General features: G+C 32.2%; 2 protein-coding genes across 2 annotated transcripts; one reads left to right on the top strand and one right to left on the bottom strand.

The window, feature by feature from the left end:
* Positions 1 to 9,290: 9,290 nt before the first annotated feature.
* On the top strand, positions 9,291 to 12,700 carry LOC102598319 (type I inositol polyphosphate 5-phosphatase 2-like). Its single transcript, XM_006358514.2, has 10 exons — positions 9,291 to 9,429; positions 9,518 to 9,623; positions 9,701 to 9,787; positions 9,936 to 10,023; positions 10,120 to 10,224; positions 10,719 to 11,532; positions 11,699 to 11,889; positions 11,997 to 12,105; positions 12,197 to 12,345; positions 12,431 to 12,700. The coding sequence occupies exons 1-10, from the start codon at positions 9,391 to 9,393 to the stop codon at positions 12,639 to 12,641; spliced, it is 1,899 nt and encodes a 632-aa protein (XP_006358576.1). The 5' UTR covers positions 9,291 to 9,390; the 3' UTR covers positions 12,642 to 12,700.
* An 852-nt stretch (positions 12,701 to 13,552) lies between these two features.
* On the bottom strand, positions 13,553 to 20,484 carry LOC102597996 (ribose-phosphate pyrophosphokinase 1). The gene is made up of 8 exons (XM_006358513.2): positions 20,276 to 20,484; positions 18,212 to 18,376; positions 17,166 to 17,414; positions 16,579 to 16,722; positions 16,325 to 16,492; positions 14,957 to 15,026; positions 14,524 to 14,605; positions 13,553 to 14,372 (listed from the first exon to the last, which is right to left on the bottom strand). The coding sequence occupies exons 1-8, from the start codon at positions 20,408 to 20,410 to the stop codon at positions 14,192 to 14,194; spliced, it is 1,194 nt and encodes a 397-aa protein (XP_006358575.1). The 5' UTR covers positions 20,411 to 20,484; the 3' UTR covers positions 13,553 to 14,191.
* Between the last annotated feature and the right edge of the window lie 2,411 nt (positions 20,485 to 22,895).

The raw sequence follows: 22,895 nt of genomic DNA, 5'->3' as shown, positions 1-22,895 counted from the left end.
TGAAAATTTTGGCTTCACTCTTTTTAGGACGGGAGATGAAGGGTGCTTAACATTTGAGCAATACCTCTCGTCTCTATATATAGTAGATGTTCAATCTCAGCTTCTTCAATTCTTCGTATTTTTACTTCTTCATACTTTGATCTCTTAATAAATATTTCGACTCCGCCACGTTACTAGCTATTTGAAATGTCTCGTATGTTAGTACCTTCTTTTTCCTTTTGGCCAACCCCTTTCCCCCTAAATATTTTGTCTAGAATACTGTGAAAATCTTTGTATCATTTTTTTTTAATTAATAAAGGCCACCTGTCACTTTAGTTGTTATTTCTTTACCTTGGTTAATTAATTATTACAAAACCAATGGATATTGATGAAAAGATCTTAATTAAAAATTTAATGTCTACTATTACGCGTAATTAGGTAATCGTTTAACATAATATCTTTTAGATTTGATGACATAAGGTTGTTGAAAATCGACCTCTAAATTGTATTAGAAGAGTTTTAGTTTCTAATTAAATTATTTAACTAGAATTAAAGAATGCTAATAATCACTTTAAGAACAACTAATTTAATGGATGAATCTTTTGTTATTTTAATCGCTCAGATGAAAAATAGTTATGACGTATAAGATGCTTGGTTTGACAAGTGTACCCCAAATCAATAGAAGGAAATGAAATTAATTAAATAAAACAAAAGAATTTAAACTTTGATAATGACAAAAAATAACAAGCAAAGTCAATTACGATTCTGAGAAATACCCAATTGAATGTATTAAATAAATAAAGTGGGGAAAAAGTTTTGAAAGGGTAGAGAAAAAAGAAAATTAACTTAAACATCAAGAAAAATAAAAAACAAAAAGATAAGAAAAATATCTTTTAGTTGTAAAGCTAATGAAAAAAATAAAAAATAAAAATAGGAGCAGGTGAAGAGAAATTGAATCCTATAATAATTAATTAGCATATTTGTTTACTCACGGTTAGGGTTGCGTATCGATCGGTTCGGTTTTGGAATTTATCAATTTCATTTATCGGTTATCGTTTTGTAATCATGCTAAATCGTTATGGAACCGTTAAGATATCGATTTATCGGTTAGTGATCGTTATCGGTTCGGTTATTGGGTTAACCGTTAACAGTTCACATAATTTTCATTGAGAATTACTAATGGACTAATCACTCATTAACAGTACACAATAGTCAATAGTCACCGATGAACTTTTCTAGTCCACTACTCACTCACTGTAATTAGAAGATAAAAACAAACACTTAAAGTAAGGGAACCAACCATTTGAACCTCAATTTAGACACTTAGAGAATAATATTCAATATAACTTGCCGGCGTGGGAGCAGTGACGGTGAATTAATGAGTGATGTCGCAACTTTGGAATATTATTATGAAATTTGAGTGTCAACTATAAAGTCACTGTAAAGAGTCTGAAGATTGAAGTATAAACCCTAAAGACTAAAAGTGCCTAAGGCCTTAAGTGATATAAATGTAATTTATTAAACTTCTTATCGGATTATCGGGGCACCCGACTAGAAATATGGCCAAACCGAGACCCGAACCGATAAGTCGATAAGAAATTTATAGTAAATCGAGACCCGAACCGATAAATCAAACCCAAAATCTCTGATTAAGATCAAACGTGAAAATTAAATAGTAACCTTATTGCTAAACATACTCTTATATTATTAACAGTTAATGGTAGGTGATAGAAACTACTTGTGATTGGGAGGCGCAGTAAGACGAAGTAGGCGAAAGAATTATTGTATTGTTAGACTATCAAAAATTGTGATATAGTGATCTGTATTCTTTCATCCTTGATCAAAATTTTAAATTCGAAGCTTGTGTATGAAGCCACGTCTTTGAGAACTGAGAACACTCCCAAATTAAAAGTTTTCAGCGTAAATTTGAATTAATCGAATTTCAAAGAGATTCAAGAGTCGGAAGAAAACCAATTATTATTATATATATATTATTTATTTATTAGAAGTGACAGGTATATATGTTTATTCGTCCAGACCATAATCCATTACAATTACATTGTTGTGATCAAATTGTCCTCATATACTATGCTTCCTCATGATTAATAGACACATGATTTCCATTTGAATTCCTTTTAGGAAATATTTATAGAGAAGCTCTTTTGAATAAGAAGTTTTATCACATATTTTCTTCCAATTGCTTATAGGTTGGGGTCGAATTTCCTTGGTCCAGAGTTGTCTTTGTTAGAGAATGTTTTATCTTCAATGTGAAAATTCTCAATGTGAGATTTTGGGTGTAGTCAGACTCCAATGTAGATATCGAACACAAAATGAAAATCCAAAAAAATAGTAGTATTTCTTAATAGTGACAGCTATATGTTAATCCACACTAACCACTATAATTATAATCATTATTAGGTCTTATAAGCCATGATGTTGAGATCAAATTGTCCACGTACTTCTCTCTTTTGTGACTAACACCTACATGCTTTCCATCATTTGAACACCTTTTTGGATATTTTTTTTCTTCTCTTTTGAAGAAGTTTGATGAGTAATAGTAGATTTTTAATACTCCCTTTGTTTCTTATTATATGATTCATATTGACTTGACATATCTCATAAATTTTTTTAATTAAAGGTGTATTTTACCAAATTATATTTTGGATTCTAAATTTGATTATTATTATTTTATATAGTTATTTAATAATAAAAATAGTACTGAGAAAAAAATAATATTTTTGATTTACTAAAATGGATAAGTAAAATAAAATACTCCCTCCATTTCACAAAGAATGACCTGGTTTGACTTGGCACAGAGTTTAAGTAAATAAAGAAGACTTTTGAATCTTGTGATCCTAAATTAAAGTTATGTCAAATGTACAAAATTGCCCTTAATCTTGTGGTCTTCAACATGCCACGTGGAAAGCAAAAAGTAAAATGTTACCAAAAAAGAAAAGAGGTCATTCTTTTTTAAACTGACTAAAAAGGAAAGGAGGTCATTCTTTGTGAAACGGAAGGAGTATTTATTTTTGATAATGAAACCAACGGGAGATTTGTAAAGGAATGAATCATTTGCTTATTCTTTTTTGTTCCCATGTTGTTTATAATTTTTGCTATTTGAGGAAGTTCCAATCCATCTTATCAATAGTACTATACTCCTCAATATCCTGCACAAATGACCAAATTAAATATATTTGTGTTTGGTAGGATGGAAAATATTTTCTATGATCTTTTTTATTATTAAAAAAAAAGTGAATTTTCATTTATTTTATGTAAATCGTTAAGTAAGAAATATTATCTTAAAATTATTTATATATAATTTAAATAAATATATGAGAAATGAGGGTAAGTGTATAAGAGTGTATGGGACGATGGGGATAGTGCTACGTGGGTAGGATGAAGATGATATATATTAAAGGACGAAATATAAATAATTAATAAAAAATATCATTTATATAACTTGTTTTTCTTATTTTGAGAAGTAATTTTTCTTATTTTTTAAGAACATTCTTTGTACAAAAAATAAATGCTCCCACACGCTTTTTTCCAACTTGTTTTTTGGAAAACTTTTAAGAAAAATAAAATAGAAACAAGCAAAAAGCTTGCAAACTTTTCTAGAAAAGTTTGTGGTCAAACTCCTCAAGAGGAGACTTTATTTAATAAGGTATCCTATGCCTAAACTAATAATTCCTACATTCATTTTTAGTTGTCTAATATTAATTTGATACGTTTTTAAAAAAATAAAAATATAATAATAATAATTGTATTATATCATCATTTCCTCATTTGAATATAATAAATTTAATAGTTTAAAAAATAATTAATTATATAATTAATAATAAAATTAAATTAAATTTATTTTTGATAATGAAACCAACGGGAGATTTGTAAAGGAATGAATCATTTGCTTATTCTTTTTTGTTCCCATGTTGTTTATAATTTTTGCTATTTGAGGAAGTTCCAATCCATCTTATCAATAGTACTATACTCCTCAATATCCTGCACAAATGACCAAATTAAATATATTTGTGTTTGGTAGGATGGAAAATATTTTCTATGATCTTTTTTATTATTAAAAAAAAAGTGAATTTTCATTTATTTTATGTAAATCGTTAAGTAAGAAATATTATCTTAAAATTATTTATATATAATTTAAATAAATATATGAGAAATGAGGGTAAGTGTATAAGAGTGTATGGGACGATGGGGATAGTGCTACGTGGGTAGGATGAAGATGATATATATTAAAGGACGAAATATAAATAATTAATAAAAAATATCATTTATATAACTTGTTTTTCTTATTTTGAGAAGTAATTTTTCTTATTTTTTAAGAACATTCTTTGTACAAAAAATAAATGCTCCCACACGCTTTTTTCCAACTTGTTTTTTGGAAAACTTTTAAGAAAAATAAAATAGAAACAAGCAAAAAGCTTGCAAACTTTTCTAGAAAAGTTTGTGGTCAAACTCCTCAAGAGGAGACTTTATTTAATAAGGTATCCTATGCCTAAACTAATAATTCCTACATTCATTTTTAGTTGTCTAATATTAATTTGATACGTTTTTAAAAAAATAAAAATATAATAATAATAATTGTATTATATCATCATTTCCTCATTTGAATATAATAAATTTAATAGTTTAAAAAATAATTAATTATATAATTAATAATAAAATTAAATTAAAAATTAAGTCATAAATTATAATATCTTGTTTCTCCGTGTTTTAAATTTATATTCTGGAATATAGATTGCAAATCCTTGCTTCAAGTTGCATATAAAAATGATTGGTTTCCCTTAAACAATGTGGACAATATTTGTTTTTTTTTTAGAAAACACAGAAAGTTTCTAATATTTTTTATTTTTATTTTGTTTATTCTTGGTCTAAAATAAATTTAAATGGAAGAAACGTGATTTAGAGGTAATTTCAAAATTTTAACATGATGAATTCAATCTTTATATTCTTAATTATCACTGAGTTGATTTTACTTTTAAAATTATAATATTTTTCAAAAATTTAAGATTCTTTAATAATTGAAGTATTAAGAAATTTATGAATTGTGGGTAGTAAAGGATTTACATTATAATTCTAATTTATTTACAGTCATGCTAACAAAATAAAACAAAAGAAAAAAAAAGACAGACCGACAACAAGAAAACATTAGTTTCTAAAATTTATATAAAAATAATAATAATACAATACACATGAGTTTCTGATTTCGGCGCCTATATTTTTTGTTTAATTAATAAACATCATATTAATCATTAAATAATTCTGATAAAATTCAGATTTCAGAGCAGAAGTTTTATGCAGAAAAATCTAAGGTAATAAATAAATAAATGGGGTTTAATATAAGGGGGTCAAATGATTGGATTAAAATAGACTGTGCTAATATATAAGCGCAGGAATAAGAAACAATCTTGTCTTTCTTTTTAATTGTTTTGATAAGGGGATGAAGAAAGTGAAAAAAACAGATTTGCATTTCTCATCAAACAAATACAGAAAATGAATTATATTGAAAACGCTTCTAACCCCGTTAAAAGTTACTTGGATTAAATTGATTGAGTTGGAATGGACTAATAATGAATTATAACTTAGTTCACCCAATTCTTAGGTATTAAGATTTTATTTTTTTGTTTATTTTTAAAAATGATTTCAGTACCTAATGATTTTTTTTTCTTATTATAACTATATATAAAACATATCAAATAAAAAAAAATACTTTGAAATCCCAACTACTGATCGAGAAAATAATAAAGTGGCACTAAACATAATTTTAGAAGGACCTTCCTAGAAAAGAAATGAGTCTAGTTTAAATGACGAGGAAATTAACTTTCAATTTAAAAATAGCAAGTCAGTGACTAAATCAAACTTAAATAAATTGAACGAATCAAATTTTCATGAACGAATTTTTGCTCCGCAATTCCTTCTAGCGTGTTCTTAAAAGGAAAGGTACTCCTTTCGTACACTTGCCTATTTGGTCCCATATTAAAAAATATCTACAACTATTACTATTATTACCTTTATAGCCACTTTTAATAGTTTTCCATGGCTTCAATCTAAAGTCACCTTCAAAGACAACTGTTATTTTTTATGATATTATTCAACATATATATTACCTCCACATTTAGTGCTCTTTACTTTGTCCCACTACCCATATCCTTCAACCCATTACATCATTTCTTCATTTGTTTCTTGTAATTAGTGCCTTCTATTTTGGTCCCACTCTATAACCTATTTTATACATTATGATGAGTTATGACTTGTGTTATATATCTTGCCATGTCTCAACTAAGTGTTATTCTAGATAGTTCTTATATTCTTATTCACCATATATATCAAGTAACTAAGAAATCGTTTTGATTGGTGAGATAACAAATTATTTGGTTATGTATGTGATAACATTCGTAATATCTATATTCAAGTGTGTTTCGGAAATATGATGAAAAATGTTCATCCAATATTCTTTTTTCACAGCATGTTGTAGTCTTGAGTGTCTTTTATTGGTCTTCTATTTTAACATGTTGAGTGAGAAATGTCTCTTCATTCATTTCAGTTTATTCATTGATCTAAAGACTTATCATGCATATTTGTTTTCTTATTGACTCTTGGGGTGGTGGTAATCTTGAATGAAGTCCATCTGAAGCTCACCTATATACCTTAGGATAAGCGATTATCGAAAGTTTGAAATTGTCTTCAATGAATAAAACTTCCTCATACGGTCACTAAAACAGGTTCCTTTAGACGATTTGGTTGTTAAAACTATAGAGAGCCGGAAATAAGTCAAGCATTGTTTTGTTTTTTTGGTTGTTAAAATTATATAGAACCAGAAATAAGTCAAACATTATTTTGTTTTTTTTTGCTAAAACGATAAATAAATTTGTTCACTTCATGATCACTAAACTTATACAATTTTGTTGATCTACAACTTAATTTAATGATTCATTTCTTGTTTATGGGTTGTGATTAGATAGTTATCATCCACCATATGCTAATCTTTTATCCATATTTATGTAACTTGTATATTGTATATGTTTATTTGTATTTCTATATATACCATCCATCCTATAACTTTACAACTGTTTAATTCAATGTGAACGCTAACTTTTTAAATTAGTAATGAAGCATTGACTATAATTTTGTTAATATTTTTTTAATCTAATTTTTTTTTTCATAAGAAGGTAACCACATATTTTTTTTGGTAGTGGGGTCTTTTGGAATCTTAATATTATGTGCAAGTCAGGCGGTGTCTTTTCTTTACAAGTTGCATTTTAATTCTTAATTACACGTTTTTAGGTTTTGTTCGTTATCACTCACATCTTCACTTAATCAAATTGACTTAAAAAGAATTGATTATTTAAAAAAATAAAAATATGTTGTGGTTAAGGTTACATTGGGGCAAAGTTATTGCAGAAACTAGAGTTGATGAATAATAATCAAGGATTGTGATGGAATGAATAAAAATTTCTCCAATTCAGTAGGTTGGTCGTTCTCTAGCTAATGACTAGCCTAGCTATGGAACTAGGTATACACCGGTACGTTGAGACTCTATTCTAAGAGTGTGATACCGTTTGGGCTTATAAATTTCGCTAATTAAGCTTTGCTTTCTTTTTTTCCTTTACTGATTAAATGGAAATAACCTTGACTAATGAGTCTACGAAGCTTTACTTTTCTTGTAGTCGGTCCTCCCTTATTGTTTTAAGGTCTCGATTTCGAGCCTAAAGTAAGAAAAAGAATCCCAACAAATCGAGTTTTTCCTTTAATAAATCTTATGCGATACGATATCGAATTAATCACAATCCCACAATATGGTACCAAAAAAGACACTTGCATTGTATGTATACATTTTGCTTTTCTTTTTTTCTTTTTTGCATGTTTTTTTAGTTAAAAAGCAATTTGTTCAGTTTCTTTTCTCTACCACTCTTTAGGAGTAGTGGTGGAGATACCTTATGCCAAAGTGTGTCAAATGACAGCCTAGTGAATATTTATTGGTCAAAAAATTATATAGTTTACTAAGGTTAAAATTTAACTTTGTGTATCATGTTTATTATAGGTTGACTTTCCTTATTTTTTTTAGGTGTGTATATTTTTTTTTATTTCGACACTTCAAAAAAATAAAATTAATTTCGCCATTGCCTAGGAGCTTTCATCCTTTTTATTTTTTTTGATGAATTAAATTCATAACCTTAGGATTGAATGTGGAGGATGCTTACTGCTATTTTGCCTTTTAAATTATTTCTAAAGACCTTGAAACTGGATGATCTTGAATTATTCATCCCACTTACTCTATGATCAAATCATCAATGTCAATAGTTCAAAGTATTGCCTATGGAGCAAAACTTATTAAACTTGACATTTAGTCGATGAGATAAACAGAGTCAAAATTCAAGACCACCTATTTTTAAAATTATTTTTTCGTATCAGATTGAACCGATTGGGAGAGAAAGAAGGGGTAGGCAGCCTAATTATCATTGGTTGATCAAGCTAACTTAGGCTCTAGGTGCCATGAGAAGCCAATACCTGTAGCTTGATCACTCAACAGTGAATTTTAATAAACCCTTAATTAAACAAAGTGATTAACTACCTTTTTTTATATATATAAAAAAAAAACTAGATCTTAATCCTTTTTAAATATTCCACATTAATATGGTCTGTATTGTTCTGGAATTTTTTAATTAATTTTTGTCTTGTAGTTACAACCATGCAATAAAGATTAAAGCAGCTGATTTGCATTTTGGAATATTTTATTAGCATAAAAATTTGTCCTAACTTTTGGTATCAATGGCTTATATGCATGATAAGAAGTTCATCCGAACCTCTTTCAACAGAAAATTATATTGTTTATACATAATTAAAATTAATTTTTTTATGTATATATAGTAGATGTTGACCCTCTTAGATTTTTATTTTTTTATATTTTAAACCCCTTAATAAAAATTCTGACTCCGTCTTCCTTTGAGGAGTGCAAGCATTAATTACTGAACTTTTAGTGCTTGAGATTTCTTGTAATTGATAATGACTTCATTGAATTTTTATACTTCTTTTAATTTGTGTCTAACAATAATATCAACCTTTTTTTTTCAATAAAATGACAAGTTTTAGGACCATTCAAGATTTTTTTAATTTTTTTTTTTTTTTTTGTTGATTTTTGATATACAAGTTGGAGGACAGCATATATCTGTTAAGTTTTTTTTTGGCCAATAGTTTTTCTGTCCTTTCCATTTGTTCTTACTTAGAATCTTCTTTGTATTAAAAATAAAAAAAGTCTGACCAAATTGACAACCTTTTTTCTATCCCCCTTATATACATAAATATATTACATATTAAACTCATACCAACACTTGAAACATTTACTCTCTTCTTTTCTGTTTCTGATTTGTTTTCTGTTTTCTGTTTTCTTGATTGTGTGTTATGCAAATGAAATCAAGAAGGGGACAGAGATCATCTCAGGTGTGTGTTTACATGTTCTTTTTTTATGTATATATATTGTATTCATATTAATAAGTTTTTTAAATGTTAAGCTGTTGTTTTGTTGTAGGCCTTTTGGCCATCCATTGTGATGAAGAAATGGCTGAATATTGCACCTAAGGTGTATGATTTTAGTGAAGATGAAGCTGATACCGAAACGGAGAGTGAAGATGATGGTATGTAAATTTTCATATATATATATATGAAAAAATTGATTCTTGATGTTTGTTATTGATTAGTTGTGAATTTCTAGCTTGCTCACTCAAAGATGAAAGGATGGTTGAAGATCATGGACATCGAAAACCGGGGAAGCTTAATGAATGCCAGACTCAAACTACAGGTACTAATGAAAATTCCAATGAAAACATAAACTCTTTTTCATATATTAAACTGAGACTCATCAGTTCGATCATTAAGTTTGAGTCCTGTTTATACTGATTGAGTACTCTTATTATGATGTTTGATTAGTTGAACTTTGAATTGATCAGGGAAGCCTTCGGTTGAGTATACACCGAGACACAGGAGAGGGAAGTCAGAAACTTTGAGAGCTCAGTATATTAACACGAAAGAAGTGAGGTTTGTTTTTGCAATCAGTTACATGGTGGTTTGGTTTGATTTTTTTCAGACTTGAAGGCCGGTTGGAAGATTTTTATAAGCCTTGATTTTCTGCAGAGTTACAGTTGGTACATGGAATGTGGCAGGAAGACTTCCAGATGAAGATCTAGATATTGATGAGTGGCTTTGTATGCAAGAACCAGCAGATATCTATATTCTTGGGTATGCATAAAATGCTTTTAGGCACTTTCCAATGAACTGTAGCAGATTTCCTGTTTGTTTTAGCTCGTGTATAATCCGTTGTGCAGTAAATCCATGTTGAAGAGTCCCATCTTTGAGCTAGCTTTTGGGGTTGAGTTAGCCCCGATGTTCATTTCTTTAACATGATATCAGAGCAGAATTCATCTTAACTCTTGTTACCTAATGTTAGGTCCTCCATATTAAAAAATTGTCCACGCTTCAGATGTCTAGTCTTGGGTGTGTGGGGTTGAAGAGTCCAACAACGGGCTCTTACGGGGTGGATGGTCTCTTTATATGTGACCTGGAAAATACTCACCTCTCGAGCTAGCTTTTCGGGTTGAGTTAGGCTGAAGATCCATTTATTGAATCTATCCAGTTTATATGTAGTTGTATATGACCTGCAACATGTTGTTTGTTGAAAATTAGAAGACACATAAATGAGTTCAACCTAAAAAGTTTGTATCTGCTGTTTACAGATTCCAAGAGGTGGTCCCTCTGAATGCTGGAAATGTACTGGGAGCAGAAAATAGAAGGCCAGTTCCGAAATGGGAGACGATCATCCGAAGAACATTAAACAGGACGGAGGAACCTGAAACTAAGCTCAAGAGTTATAGTGCTCCGCCTTCTCCAGTTTTAAGGACTTCTTCTGCTGATGACATAATTGCGGATGTGGTTGATGCTCCTGAACTGGATAGAATGGAAGATGAGGCATCACTCGATACAGCTTTGATTTTCGAGAACAATACTATCAACTTAGGAAAGAATCTCTATTTAAAGAGGATATATGGCATTGATTGTGACAGTAGATTGGATTGGCCTGAACGTCCACTGGATGCGACATCTCAAGTTCTTTCTTCTAATTTTAAGTTGAGGAGAGTCTTCAGTAGTACCGCGAGATTTGGTTTTGGTACCATAGACAATCTTCTTGCTTTTGACACTACAGGATTAGACGGTAGAGGGTTAAAAAGGGTGCACCAAAGCTCAGGAAACTTAGGATTGATGTCAATGGATCAAAAAGAAGAACCTGTAGTTCTTGATGCTCTTTCTGATGGCCCTGATCAATTTTTTGATGAGGAAAATGACATGTTTGATGAATTTCCAGAGGTCAAAGAAGAAAATTCACTTCTAGATCATACAGTGAAGTCTCGTCCAATGTATGTACGTATTGTCAGCAAGCAGATGGTTGGTATATATGTATCAGTTTGGGTACGTCGAAGATTGAGGAGGCATATAAACAACTTGCAAGTCTCTGCTGTTGGAATTGGACTTATGGGATACATGGGCAATAAGGTAATGCTTCTTCTTTCAGTTAAGACAATCAGGCTCGGCTCTTACTGCTTTCGATTCCCCCTATCTCTTTCTCCGACCCCTTATGTATCTGTCTACACTTGTAAATGATCCATAAGCCAATTATAGCACTAATAGCTGACTTAGAAGTGATGCCATGCCATTACAGGGATCTGTTTCTGTGAGCATGTCTCTTTATCAGTCGCGGCTATGCTTTGTTTGTTCTCATTTGTCATCCGGACAAAAGGAAGGGGCAGAGCAAAGACGTAACTCTGATGTCAATGAAATCATGAGACGTACTCATTTCTCGTCCATATTTGACACAGATACAGATGAACCACAAACAATTCCATCTCATGAGTAAGTATTTCTACAGTGAACTCAATAACCATTTCAGTTTTTCGCGTTAAGACATGTTAATTCAGCAACTACAAACAATATATATAACTTTACTTCAACATCTACAGTCAGATATTCTGGTTTGGAGACTTAAATTATCGAATCAGTATGGCGGATGCTGAGGTACGGAAGCTTGTTGCCAATAAGCAATGGGATGAACTACTCAACAGTGATCAAGTAAGTCAATACTAAACTTTGTCTCAAGTTTCCATTTTATGCATAAGTTCCTACGAAAACTAAACGAATTAGTGTTGCATCTCATGAGCAGTTACACAAAGAACTCCAAAATGGGCATGTCTTTGCTGGTTGGAAGGAAGGATTGGTTAACTTTGCACCAACTTACAAGTATGAATTCAACAGTGATAGATACAACGGAGAAATTATGAGAGAAGGGGAAAAGAAGAGATCACCAGCATGGTAAGCAACAAGTTTGATAGTCTAGAAGAATCGCGAGAAGCATGACATAAATTTTAACTGTATTTTCTTCCCCATGTTTATGCAGGTGTGATCGTATACTATGGTTAGGAAAAGGTATAAAACAGCTGTTTTACAAGCGCGCAGAGTTAAAACTATCAGATCATAGACCTGTAAGCTCAATGTTCTCAGTAGAAGTGGAAATATTTGACCACAGAAAACTACAGAGAGTTCTCAATGTTAAAAGTGCTGCAGTACATGTACATCCTGACATTCTGCTAGAGATTGGAGAGTACTAAATCATGAAACTTCTGCAGATAAAAACTAACATTAGGTGAGTTGCCAGAATACAACTCGCGATGAAAAAGAGCTACAAAGAACAGATCATATACTAGAGCTGGCTACAAGAAAAATGTGTCTAATGTTTTGTACAAAGTGAGTTTTCCTTTGTATTTGATTTTGATCTGGGACATCCTATAATGTATTTTTTCATAGGCTTGTATCCCTTAGTGTGAATTTAGTTCATACATTGATTTTCTTGATTTCTCTTTTTATAGTATATCTTTGTTTGTTTACATTACCCCATTAGAATAGAAGGGAACAACTGTATATTTTAGTCAAATTATGTCTAGGTAGAAATTTCCAAGTTTTTACATTTAGAGAAAGTGTTATGCTTGTAACTTGAGGTCAATTGAATAAAATTACTAATTGCATTCACTTCAATCTTCATCAACTCATGGAACATAATACATAAGAATACACTCAAACCTGGCCTCGTGTGGCAAGTGAGCACAACTCTTCCCATTTACGAACGTTCAGGGTACACATATAGACATTCAACTCGTCCCAACTATGTCCCATGGACACCCAATGTTGATGTGCCACATACACTGTAGAGATATCTAGATGATCATTTTGTACATTAGAGTGTTCAACTGACACAATGGTGACAAGTTGAAATGTAGATGTGCATATGCAAAATAAGAGTATTTACTTGCCAGTTGAGGCCAAGTTGAGTGTTTGTTTATGTATTATGCCAATCTCTAAAGTCCCTTTTATTGCACTAACAAATATATACGGTCAAACCTCTTTTAATAACAATATTGTTTGCCTAGATTTTTTATTTTATTTATTGTTATAGCAAAATGTTGCTATCGAGAACATATGATATAACATAACATGAAAAATTGATTCCAAAAAAACTTGGCCGTTATAGCAAAAATATTGTTATAGAGGACGGTTGTTATCTTGCTCGTCCATGCATTGGCCAAAATAACAAGAAGTTCTGAACAAATATTCAGGCACATGACATTACAACCAACTTGTCTGTCCTTCCAATAGTTCTCACTGGACCAGTTTCTACTAAAACAAATAAATGCCATAGTAAAACAAAGCTCCATAGGTGTGGCAAGAGTCAAAATTCAGGCAGGAACTGAAGCTTGGATAGGAGTTTCATATCGACCTGCCTGAGGCTCGGACAGGAGCTTCATATCGATCTTTGGCAAAGACGAGGGATAATGTCACAGCAGCATTTTCAGGATTCAGATTTCAGGGCATGAATCAATCCTAACTGAAAAAATAAGCACATGGCTTACCATCGTCCTATCCTTCCAACTATCTAACTTAAGAAGAACAAAAATGTAGGACTTAATGTAGACGAGCGAAAAAGAGAGAAGAATATGTTGACTCTGCATGTCAGTCACCTCTAAGGTAAAGGAAAGATGCATATGCCAATGGAGGCGTCAACTGATGGAAGAGCAAAATGAGGTAAGATGATTTAAGGAACAAAAAAAAACAGAAGCTAAACAAGTGCTCCAGTAACCTGTGGGGTTGCTAGTATCTCTCCTACCTACTGGAAAATGCTACTAACAGAACAATCATCATGCACTCGCCAAATTGTTTCACCGAGAAGATTTGCAACTGAAAGAACAGTCAGCTGTGGAAAACAGTTTTTTTCTATCGCAGGAATTGTGTTTGTGACGATGACCTCTTGAAAAAGGCCACTTGACAACCTCTCAATCGCAGGAGGGCTGTCAAAACAAGAATATCGAATAGTAAGTTAATATAAAGGCAATTTAAGCAACACGCATAATAGAAAAAATTTCACACAAGATAGATTGTGTTGAAGTGGATCCATTTTCTTAATGCAGCATACTGTGTCAAATAAATGAGAAATGTTACCTGAAAACAGCATGAGTACAACATGCATAAACTTCACGTGCGCCCTCCTGATGCAATAGCGCTGCACCTTTGGCAATAGTCCCTAAGACACATAAGCATAAAGTTAACACATAATTTCAAACCAGGCCTCATAACAAGAGAATAAGCCAAACAAAAACGAAAGGAACTCCACATTGCACATGTGATCCTAGTGGAAGTTCTAGTTGAGACAAAATTAATCTGAAGAAGATGCAGAAATGGAAAAAAGATGAACATAAAAACCAAAAATTTTCAGGCAAACAACTCGAGATAGAGGATAATCAACAGATCACCACAGTTTTTTTTTAGTTCACTGCTTCAGTTAGTGCTCATGCTAAAAAGAATGAAGACTAATAAACCATTTTTTTCCACGTTTTGGATTGACATTATTATTTGATTAATGCGTCCAACTAACCTGCGGTGTCAATCATGTCATCCACCATAACTGCAACTTTTCCTTTAACATCACCTATCAGGTTCATAACCTGAAACACAACAAAATAATGACTCGGGGAAAAAATAGGATGCATTGAAAGAAATGCTGCAAGAAGTAATGCTTTATGTAGTATAATAATAGCTAATAAGTAATAACATCGTTTCATTTGCATTCAAGCATATCAGGGGTCTTCCCCTCTGTTATTTGGGATGCTAAATCAAGAGATGTAAGCAACAAATTAAAGGGCAGCCGGGTGCACTAAGGCTCCCACTATGCACAGGGTCCGAGGAAGAGCTGGACTACAAAGGTCTATTGTACAGTCTTACCCTTAAAAGGAATAATTAAGATGATGATCCCTACATAGAGAAAATTATATCGAAAAGCACCAAAATCATGTTGAGGTAGACTAAAGAAGAAGTGCAGATAGATGCATGTCTCAACACAATCAGTGACCCATGAAAAATAATTATTTGATGTATTAGCCAATATTTAGCATCACATAAAGGAGTTAGGTCCATAGAATTCATACATTTACAGTATCTTCTCGGTACTTCGTTTATGAATTACATTTACTTGTACCAAAAAAAAAAGAGTTTGTAACAAGTTACTTGACTTGGGAGGAATGCTTATAAACTATGAGAATTGAACACAGAAATAGCGCCTACTTTATAGAAAAGAACTTCTTTAAACTGCTAGTCCGTTGCAAGCCATAATAAACAGTCCTGAACCTATACAGCACTTTCAGACAGGAGGATCTCAAAGGACCTTTTCACCTTCCACCATTCCCCTTAAAACATGGAAAGGTAAAAGAGAAGGTCAAATAAAGGAAGAGGGTGAGGTGGGGGTGAGTGGATGGGTGAGGGGGGGGGGGCGGGGGGGGGGGGGGGGGGGGGGGGGGGGGGGGGGGGGGGGGGGGGGGGGGGGGGGGGGGGGGGGGGGGGGGGGGGGGGGGGGGGGGGGGGGGGGGGGGGGGGGGGGGGGGGGGGGGGGGGGGGGGGGGGGGGGGGGGGGGGGGGGGGGGGGGGGGGGGGGGGGGGGGGGGGGGGGGGGGGGGGGGGGGGGGGGGGGGGGGGGGGGGGGGGGGGGGGGGGGGGGGGGTGAGTGGATGGGTGAGGTGGGGCTGAGTGGGTGGGGAATTGAAGCATAGGGTACACTCATTAAATAATGGTAAACAATTGTAAGGACAAATCATTGCTACAGTTTATAGAACTTTTAAGGAGAGCTTCACCTAATCTATTGCGAGACCAGAACTCAGACATTGTTTCCACGAGAAGAAAAGAAGAAGAAGAAAACGAAAATGCATATCAATGCAATAAACTGCAGTACCAAGGTTTAGCTTGTATCTACCTCAGCTACATTATGTCCGTGCCGCCTTTTGTCCACAATGGCTAAAGGTGCATCAGATAACTTTTTTGCGAAGGCACGTGCTCTAGCAACTCCGCCAACATCAGGAGAGACCACTACCAAATCATCAGACGAAATTTTCTTGCTAGCAAGGTAATCAAGGACAACAGGCTGTGCACACAAAGAATGGAGACTGCTTATTTGCCAAATCAAAATGGGCAATACTTGGGCATTTTCAACAGTACAGAAGAGATTACCTGACAGTACACATGGTCCACTGGAATGTCAAAGTAACCCATGGATTGCCCAGAGTGCAGATCACAAGCCAAAACACGATCCGCACCTGCTTCAGTTATAAGGTTCGCAACCAATTTGGCGCCAATGGATTCACGACCTTGCGTCTGTAAAAAGAAAATTTATAATTTTTAGAACGTAATAAAATGATGTAAAAAATTGTCTTCACATTTGTAAATCCTTATTGCCAACTGAAAAAATCCCAATGCGTATGAAAAGAAAGTAGTAAAAAAGGACACAAAGAGAGACTGCCCGACAAAATCGTTGCACTAATCAAGAGTAAAGAACACTAAGATATTAAACAACCAGAAGAGGAAGAAAGAAAATAGTGACAGTACTTCTACTCATAACTTCATAAGCGCAGAGAGAAATGTCAGGTTAGGCTCTACCCTCCTTTTGAAATCACTTTTTGAGTATTATCATACAGGTATACAGAGGTCAATGCCACACCCATTCCCACCTCAAAGTGGAGCAGAAACAAACAAAAGGAGGCAAAGAAACAAAAATTTGAATCTTGCAAGCATATAATTTGCAACGGAATCTAACTTGCCTTTCTATCAGCTCTGGCATATCCAAAGTATGGAATAACTGCAGTAATTGTCTTGGCAGAAGCCCTTCGGCATGCATCTATCATTACCAGAAGCTCCATAAGGTTTTCATTGGCCGGAGGACATGTGGATTGAACCAAGTAGACATCACAGCCTCGAACACTCTCTTGCAACTGAACATAAATCTCACCATCAGCAAAGCGCTTGATCTTGACCTTTCCCAGCTCAAAGCCCATGTACCAAGCAATTTCCTAAGTGACAAAAGATGTTGCATCAGTTGTATAGAGTGATGTAGCAGAAACTTAAAAGAAGTCAGATGGATTTCATGGCTAGAACTAACAATGATTCTTACATTTTGAAGATTGAGGAGAAAAGTAAATAATTACTAAAACAAAAATATGAAGAACTCTTGTAATGGAAATTTCAGATATATTTGTAATTGTGTCTCTTTCCTAATAAGAGAGAGAACAAAGAAATCTTCCATCTTTCTCTGTTCTTATGCTTCGTCAGGTATTCAACCAGTTAGATTCTAGAAAGTAAGACCAGAAACATACGAAAGAATATAAGTGTATCAAATTTTATACCCACTTCTTAAACAATATTTAAAAGGAAGAAATTCTGAATAATTGATGAGACTGAAAATTTAAAGTTTAAACATTCAGCCTGAAAGCGAACCATTCTCCATCCCAAGTTCCAAAACTATATCCTTGAGTAGGCTAGAATAGTCAAGAACAATGTACAAGTGGAGACAGTCCCCCAAGGACTTGTTTTCTTTTCCTGTTAGTAAGGCTGGTCCAATTTCAGTAATTAGTTGATAACAAATTTAAACCACTGAACTATTATTTTGAAATTGAGGAAGCACAAAACTGTGACATTCTGGAAGGGAATTTCAATATGTCATTGTTCACACTATGAAGTAAATAAGAAGCTCTTGATTGTCATTTAATCAATATGATGGGAAGATATACTAAACTGAATTTTGAAATCACGAAGCGTTGAATAAAACACAGGGTATACACGTAACTCCATTAGCAATCATCTGGTGTACCTGAGAAAGCGAAGGATTTGCAGTTCCAGTGAATATCTTCAGCCTATTATTGTTTCTACTAACTGAATTCTGCAGGCGACTTGCTTGCAAGAACTTTGGAAGTGTTCCATCATTGATAATTGGCACGCGAGGCTTCCCATTCACTGGTTCACTTATTTCACAATTCTGATACCCAAACAAATGATATAAGATACAGAAAAAATATTGTAGATGTAATATAATAAAAAAACAGGCACCATAAATTTTTCACCAACCAAAGTTGGAGCTTGAACAACTTCCAACTCATATCACTGAATTCAGAGAGGAAGAGCAAACTTAGGTTCCTTTTTCTTTTATCGAGTCAAACTAAATTTCCTAATTTGTTCTGAATTTGCAAATTTCATAAAATGAGTTAGTATTTCTAATCACTTTTATCTTATTCAAATTATCCTTCACTTAACAGTACAAGAATAACTATGACCCCTTAAGACAGATATCTGAGAGGGCGTTTGGGTTAACTTATATAAGCTGGTCAAACAAACTTATAAGCGCCTTTTTTTTTAAACTGCTAATGTTGTATTCCTCAGCATTAAGGATATGCAAGAGACCTTCAAAAGAGGAACAAAAGAAGAGAATAAGGAAGACTTATAGAGAGCCTAACAGATCTAATAGCTCTAATTCCTCTATATTTATTTCTTTACACCAAAAAAAGAAAGATACAATACAATTCCATTTAACTCTATGAATGGAATTGGACCTATCTTCAAAGCATCTGTTATTTCTCCTTTCCACACAGTCCACTAGATGCAATGTGGAATGATTTTCTACCATCTCTTCTGGCTCTATCTTCCACCTCTTCTAATCCAGCAATTCAATAAGCACCTTTTGACTAATCTATATGTTCAGGAAAAACCAAAAGTGCTTATAATCCAAAACAGTTATAAAGCCATACGATGTGCAGCCCAACTTATGTCTTTAGCTTATAAGCACTTCGGTTTGACAAGACTTACACAGTTTTATCCCTAATAACTTTTTAAATACCCAAAATACTCTTCCCAAAACAAATCCTAACTCCTTTGGCATTCCATTTCTACATTCATCTTTCTCCTTGTAAAGACACTCTTTTAATTTATATTATTTGTATATAGCTTTAAAAGCATTTGTCATTTTAACCATACACATCAATGGTTTATATATCACTTTCAACACTTTTAAGTTTTATCCAATCACATAACTGTTTATTTGTTAAATCAGCTTAAGCACTAAATATGTTTTTCAGCACTTAGATTCTTATGACTTGCTTTCAATAAAAGCTTCTACATAGAAAAGTAAAGAATAACATTTTAAAAGCAAAAACAAATAGTAAAGGCATCTTAACAAAAAACAAAGGTATAATAAGAACATGTGTTCAAGTGCTCAATAGTAACAAGCATAGTTTGAGCATCTAAATGAAATTTATTGGTTGTACATGTATTAAGTAAGCCTAAAACAAACAAATACCCATAAGCAGCATGGCATACACTTTTCAGTTTCAATTTTAAAAAAATACACACTTTTCAGCAACCAATATTGGACCTTTAACAAAGTTTCGACAGATAAAACTGAAACATGAAAGCATAGAAATGCTATGTAAATTCAATTCCATATGAACAATACACTGCAAAACCAATATAAATAATCAATTTTTCAGAAACCCTTTTCATCAAATAGGTAGCAGACATTGTTTTAAATTAAACAAAAAAAGAAATGAAACCCAAATCAATTCATGTAATAGGACTTACAGCAGAGCTCGAGTGTCTAAATGAAATTTATTGGTTATCCATGTATTAAGCCTAAAACAAACAAATGTCCATAAGCAGCATAGCATACACTTTTCAGCAACCAAAACTGAACCTTTAACCATATAACTGAAACCTAAAAGCATAGAAATGCTCTGTAAATTCAATTCCATTTGAGCAATATACTACACAATCAATATAAAGAATCAATTTCTCAGAGACCCTTTTCATCAAATAGGTCGGACGCATTGTTTTACATCCAAAAAAAAACCAAAAAAAAAAAATTAATTCATGTAAAAGGACTTACAACAGAGGTCCGAAGACGGGTTCGTTTGGGAACGAAGCTTTTATGAGTGAGAAAAGAGCGAGAAGAGGAAAATAGAGGAGTAGAATAAGAAGTTGAAGCTGAAGAAGGAGAAGGCAAAACCAAGGAAGAAGCCATTGAAGAGGGGATTTGGAAGGTTTTCACCTTTTTGTATGGCGCTGCTTTATTTTGTGTTTGGTTTTTTTTTTGGTTTTGTGTGTTCTCTTTTGGGATTTTGTTTATTAAGAAAAAAAAAATAGCAATTTCAATATGAGCTAGAAAATAGAAAAACATTTTTTGTATTTTTTTTTTGTTTTTTCCATTTTAGGAACTGTTATATCTTTTCTCTTCTTTTTTTTTTTTAAATTGTCACTCTTTTGTATTGATTTATTTGATGAGAGGAAGTTGCTCGAATGATAAATAATCTTACTTTTAATCGAGTCACCAAGAAAGCGAAAAGGTGGGAACTCTTAGGTAAGAGTTTAAGAAAATATTCAATTTAGTTAGTTTTTTGTTTAATCCATTTAAAAAAGAATATTTCTTTTTCATTTTACTAATTATTTTAATTTCAAATTTTCATCATAGCATATTTTAAATCACAAAATTAAAAGACATTTTGATATAGTTTAAGTATCTTTTATATAAGAGCACAAGATTTAAAAGTTTTTATTTACTTTCTTAAATTTTGTGTAAGTAAAAAACCAGATAATATAACTAAAATCGAGGAAGTATTATGTTCTTTTTTCGCTCTTGATTTTTTGTTTTGATTACCATGTTATTGTTATTTTATTTTTCAAAAAATAATTACTTTAATTTCTTTCATATTATTTTGATATGTTTTATTTGAATCGATAATCCATTGAAAATCATATCTCTATTCTCACAAAATAAAAATAAAAATGTGTACAAATTACGCTACTCCCGAGGCAAGAACTCCTACTTATGAAAATACACTACGTTTATTATTTCTCTTTTTTTTATTCAATGTTAAATGTTAATATTAAGACACAATTAAATTTGAATCGCGCATTATAAAAAAAAGTTCAAACCTTCGGGATATCTCTTAAATGGCGATTGGTTAATCATTTTTTTCTATTGATATTGAGACTGATGCTTTGACGGTCTTCTATATCATTCGATAATAAAGATCTACTATTTATTTTGTTCACGCTAAATTCAATACCTCGCTTTCTTACTAGTACACCTACTAGACCCATAATAATAAATTTTTTAACTGGAAATTTTTATTTTCAAAATTTAAAATTGAGATTTCTGATGAAAATTGGAGTTTGTTGTTGATCGGCTGCTATTTATTAGTCAACGAAAAATCTAACATACTTTAATTGAGGAAAATATGACATGGAATAAAAGTGCATGATTTTGAGAAACAGGGCCCCACACAAAAGAAAAGCAAATTTGAGAAAGAGTTTTATTGGTCGTTGTTTTGAGCTTTGAGTTGAAGTTTTTCTTAATAATTATTCTCTCCTTTCAATTTATATATATGACGTAGCTAGATTGAATATAAGATTAATATAATATGACAAAAATTATAATATTTTCAAATTGATTTCAGAAAAGTTCGATACATATATATACATTTTGAAAAATTTATCATATATTATAAATTTAACAAACGTTTATTTTGATTTCGATCATTTAGTCAGTGTTCCCTTAGAAACCTAACACATGCAAAGTGGTGTCTACACCACTCACATAGTGAGTGTCGTACAACTATGTCATTTAATATATATAAAGTAGAAAATTAAATGAGGCAGTATTATGTGACATCGTTACCCTTGGTCCACTTCTGATTAACAACAATTGATGTTATAAAGAAGTCTAACTATAGTAACATCTTTCGAAACTATTTAAAAAGTGAGGAACAATAGAAGCAGAGAAAAAACACGTATCGAGGGGAGAGAGGTTCTTTTTTAAAAAAAAAAGTTTACGACCTTATCAATATCCATTAACAAATACTGCTCTATTTTGATTTATATGAATCTTTCTAGTCCGTTTAGAGAAAAATGACTCTTTCTAAATTTGAAAATAATTTAATTTTAACTTTTCATTTATTATTAATGAGAAGTTTTTATAGTCATATAAATATTAATGTTTTAGATTATAATGAGGGCCGGCCCGATCATAATGTCAATAAAGCATTGGTGCTTAGTTAAAAAAATATATGCACGGTTAAATTTGAAAAGAATCTTTCAGGTAAAAAAGACAACTTTTGACCTTATTTAATGTGAGGATCGTTGTAATAATTCGATTCATTTTTAGGTAATTGTAATATCTTTCTTGCATGAATACCTATTTTATTGCCTCGTTTATATTCTAACAATTACATGAGCCCGCGTTATTATTTCTATATTTACCTTTTTCATTTTCTTTTTATTATTTTTATTCTCTTATTAAATACTTATATAGTCATATAAATATTAATGTTTTAGATTATAATCAGGGTCAGCCCGATCATAATGTCAATAAAGCATTGGTGCTTAGTTAAAGAAAACATATGCACGGTTAAATTTGAAAAGAATTTTTGTCAAATCGTCTGCATGATGCAAAATTAGCATAATTCATAAGGTTGCATATATACTATCCTCTTTAGATCTCACTTGTA

The sequence above is a fragment of the Solanum tuberosum genome, unplaced genomic scaffold, assembly GCF_000226075.1.
Source record: "Solanum tuberosum cultivar DM 1-3 516 R44 unplaced genomic scaffold, SolTub_3.0 scf00274, whole genome shotgun sequence".
In the NCBI taxonomy this organism is placed as follows: domain Eukaryota; kingdom Viridiplantae; phylum Streptophyta; class Magnoliopsida; order Solanales; family Solanaceae; genus Solanum; species Solanum tuberosum.
The sequence above is the reverse complement of the archived record's forward strand: the minus strand, read 5'-3'. Positions and strand labels throughout refer to the sequence as shown.

What these genes read in the sequence shown, in the direction of transcription:
- LOC102598319 (XM_006358514.2), top strand. Translation starts at nt 9,391, where the DNA reads ATGCAAATGAAATCAAGAAGGGGACAGAGATCATCTCAG. An exon ending in GGGGACAGAGATCATCTCAG is followed by an intron (nt 9,430 to 9,517) that starts GTGTGTGTTTAC and finishes GTTTTGTTGTAG; the next exon opens with GCCTTTTGGCCATCCATTGT. An exon ending in ATTAACACGAAAGAAGTGAG is followed by an intron (nt 10,024 to 10,119) that starts GTTTGTTTTTGC and finishes GATTTTCTGCAG; the next exon opens with AGTTACAGTTGGTACATGGA.
- LOC102597996 (XM_006358513.2), bottom strand. Translation starts at nt 20,410, where the DNA reads ATGGCTTCTTCCTTGGTTTTGCCTTCTCCTTCTTCAGCTTCAACTTCT. An exon ending in TGGACCATGTGTACTGTCAG is followed by an intron (nt 16,493 to 16,578) that starts GTAATCTCTTCT and finishes TTGTGTGCACAG; the next exon opens with CCTGTTGTCCTTGATTACCT. An exon ending in TGTACTCATGCTGTTTTCAG is followed by an intron (nt 14,373 to 14,523) that starts GTAACATTTCTC and finishes TTGTTTTGACAG; the next exon opens with CCCTCCTGCGATTGAGAGGT.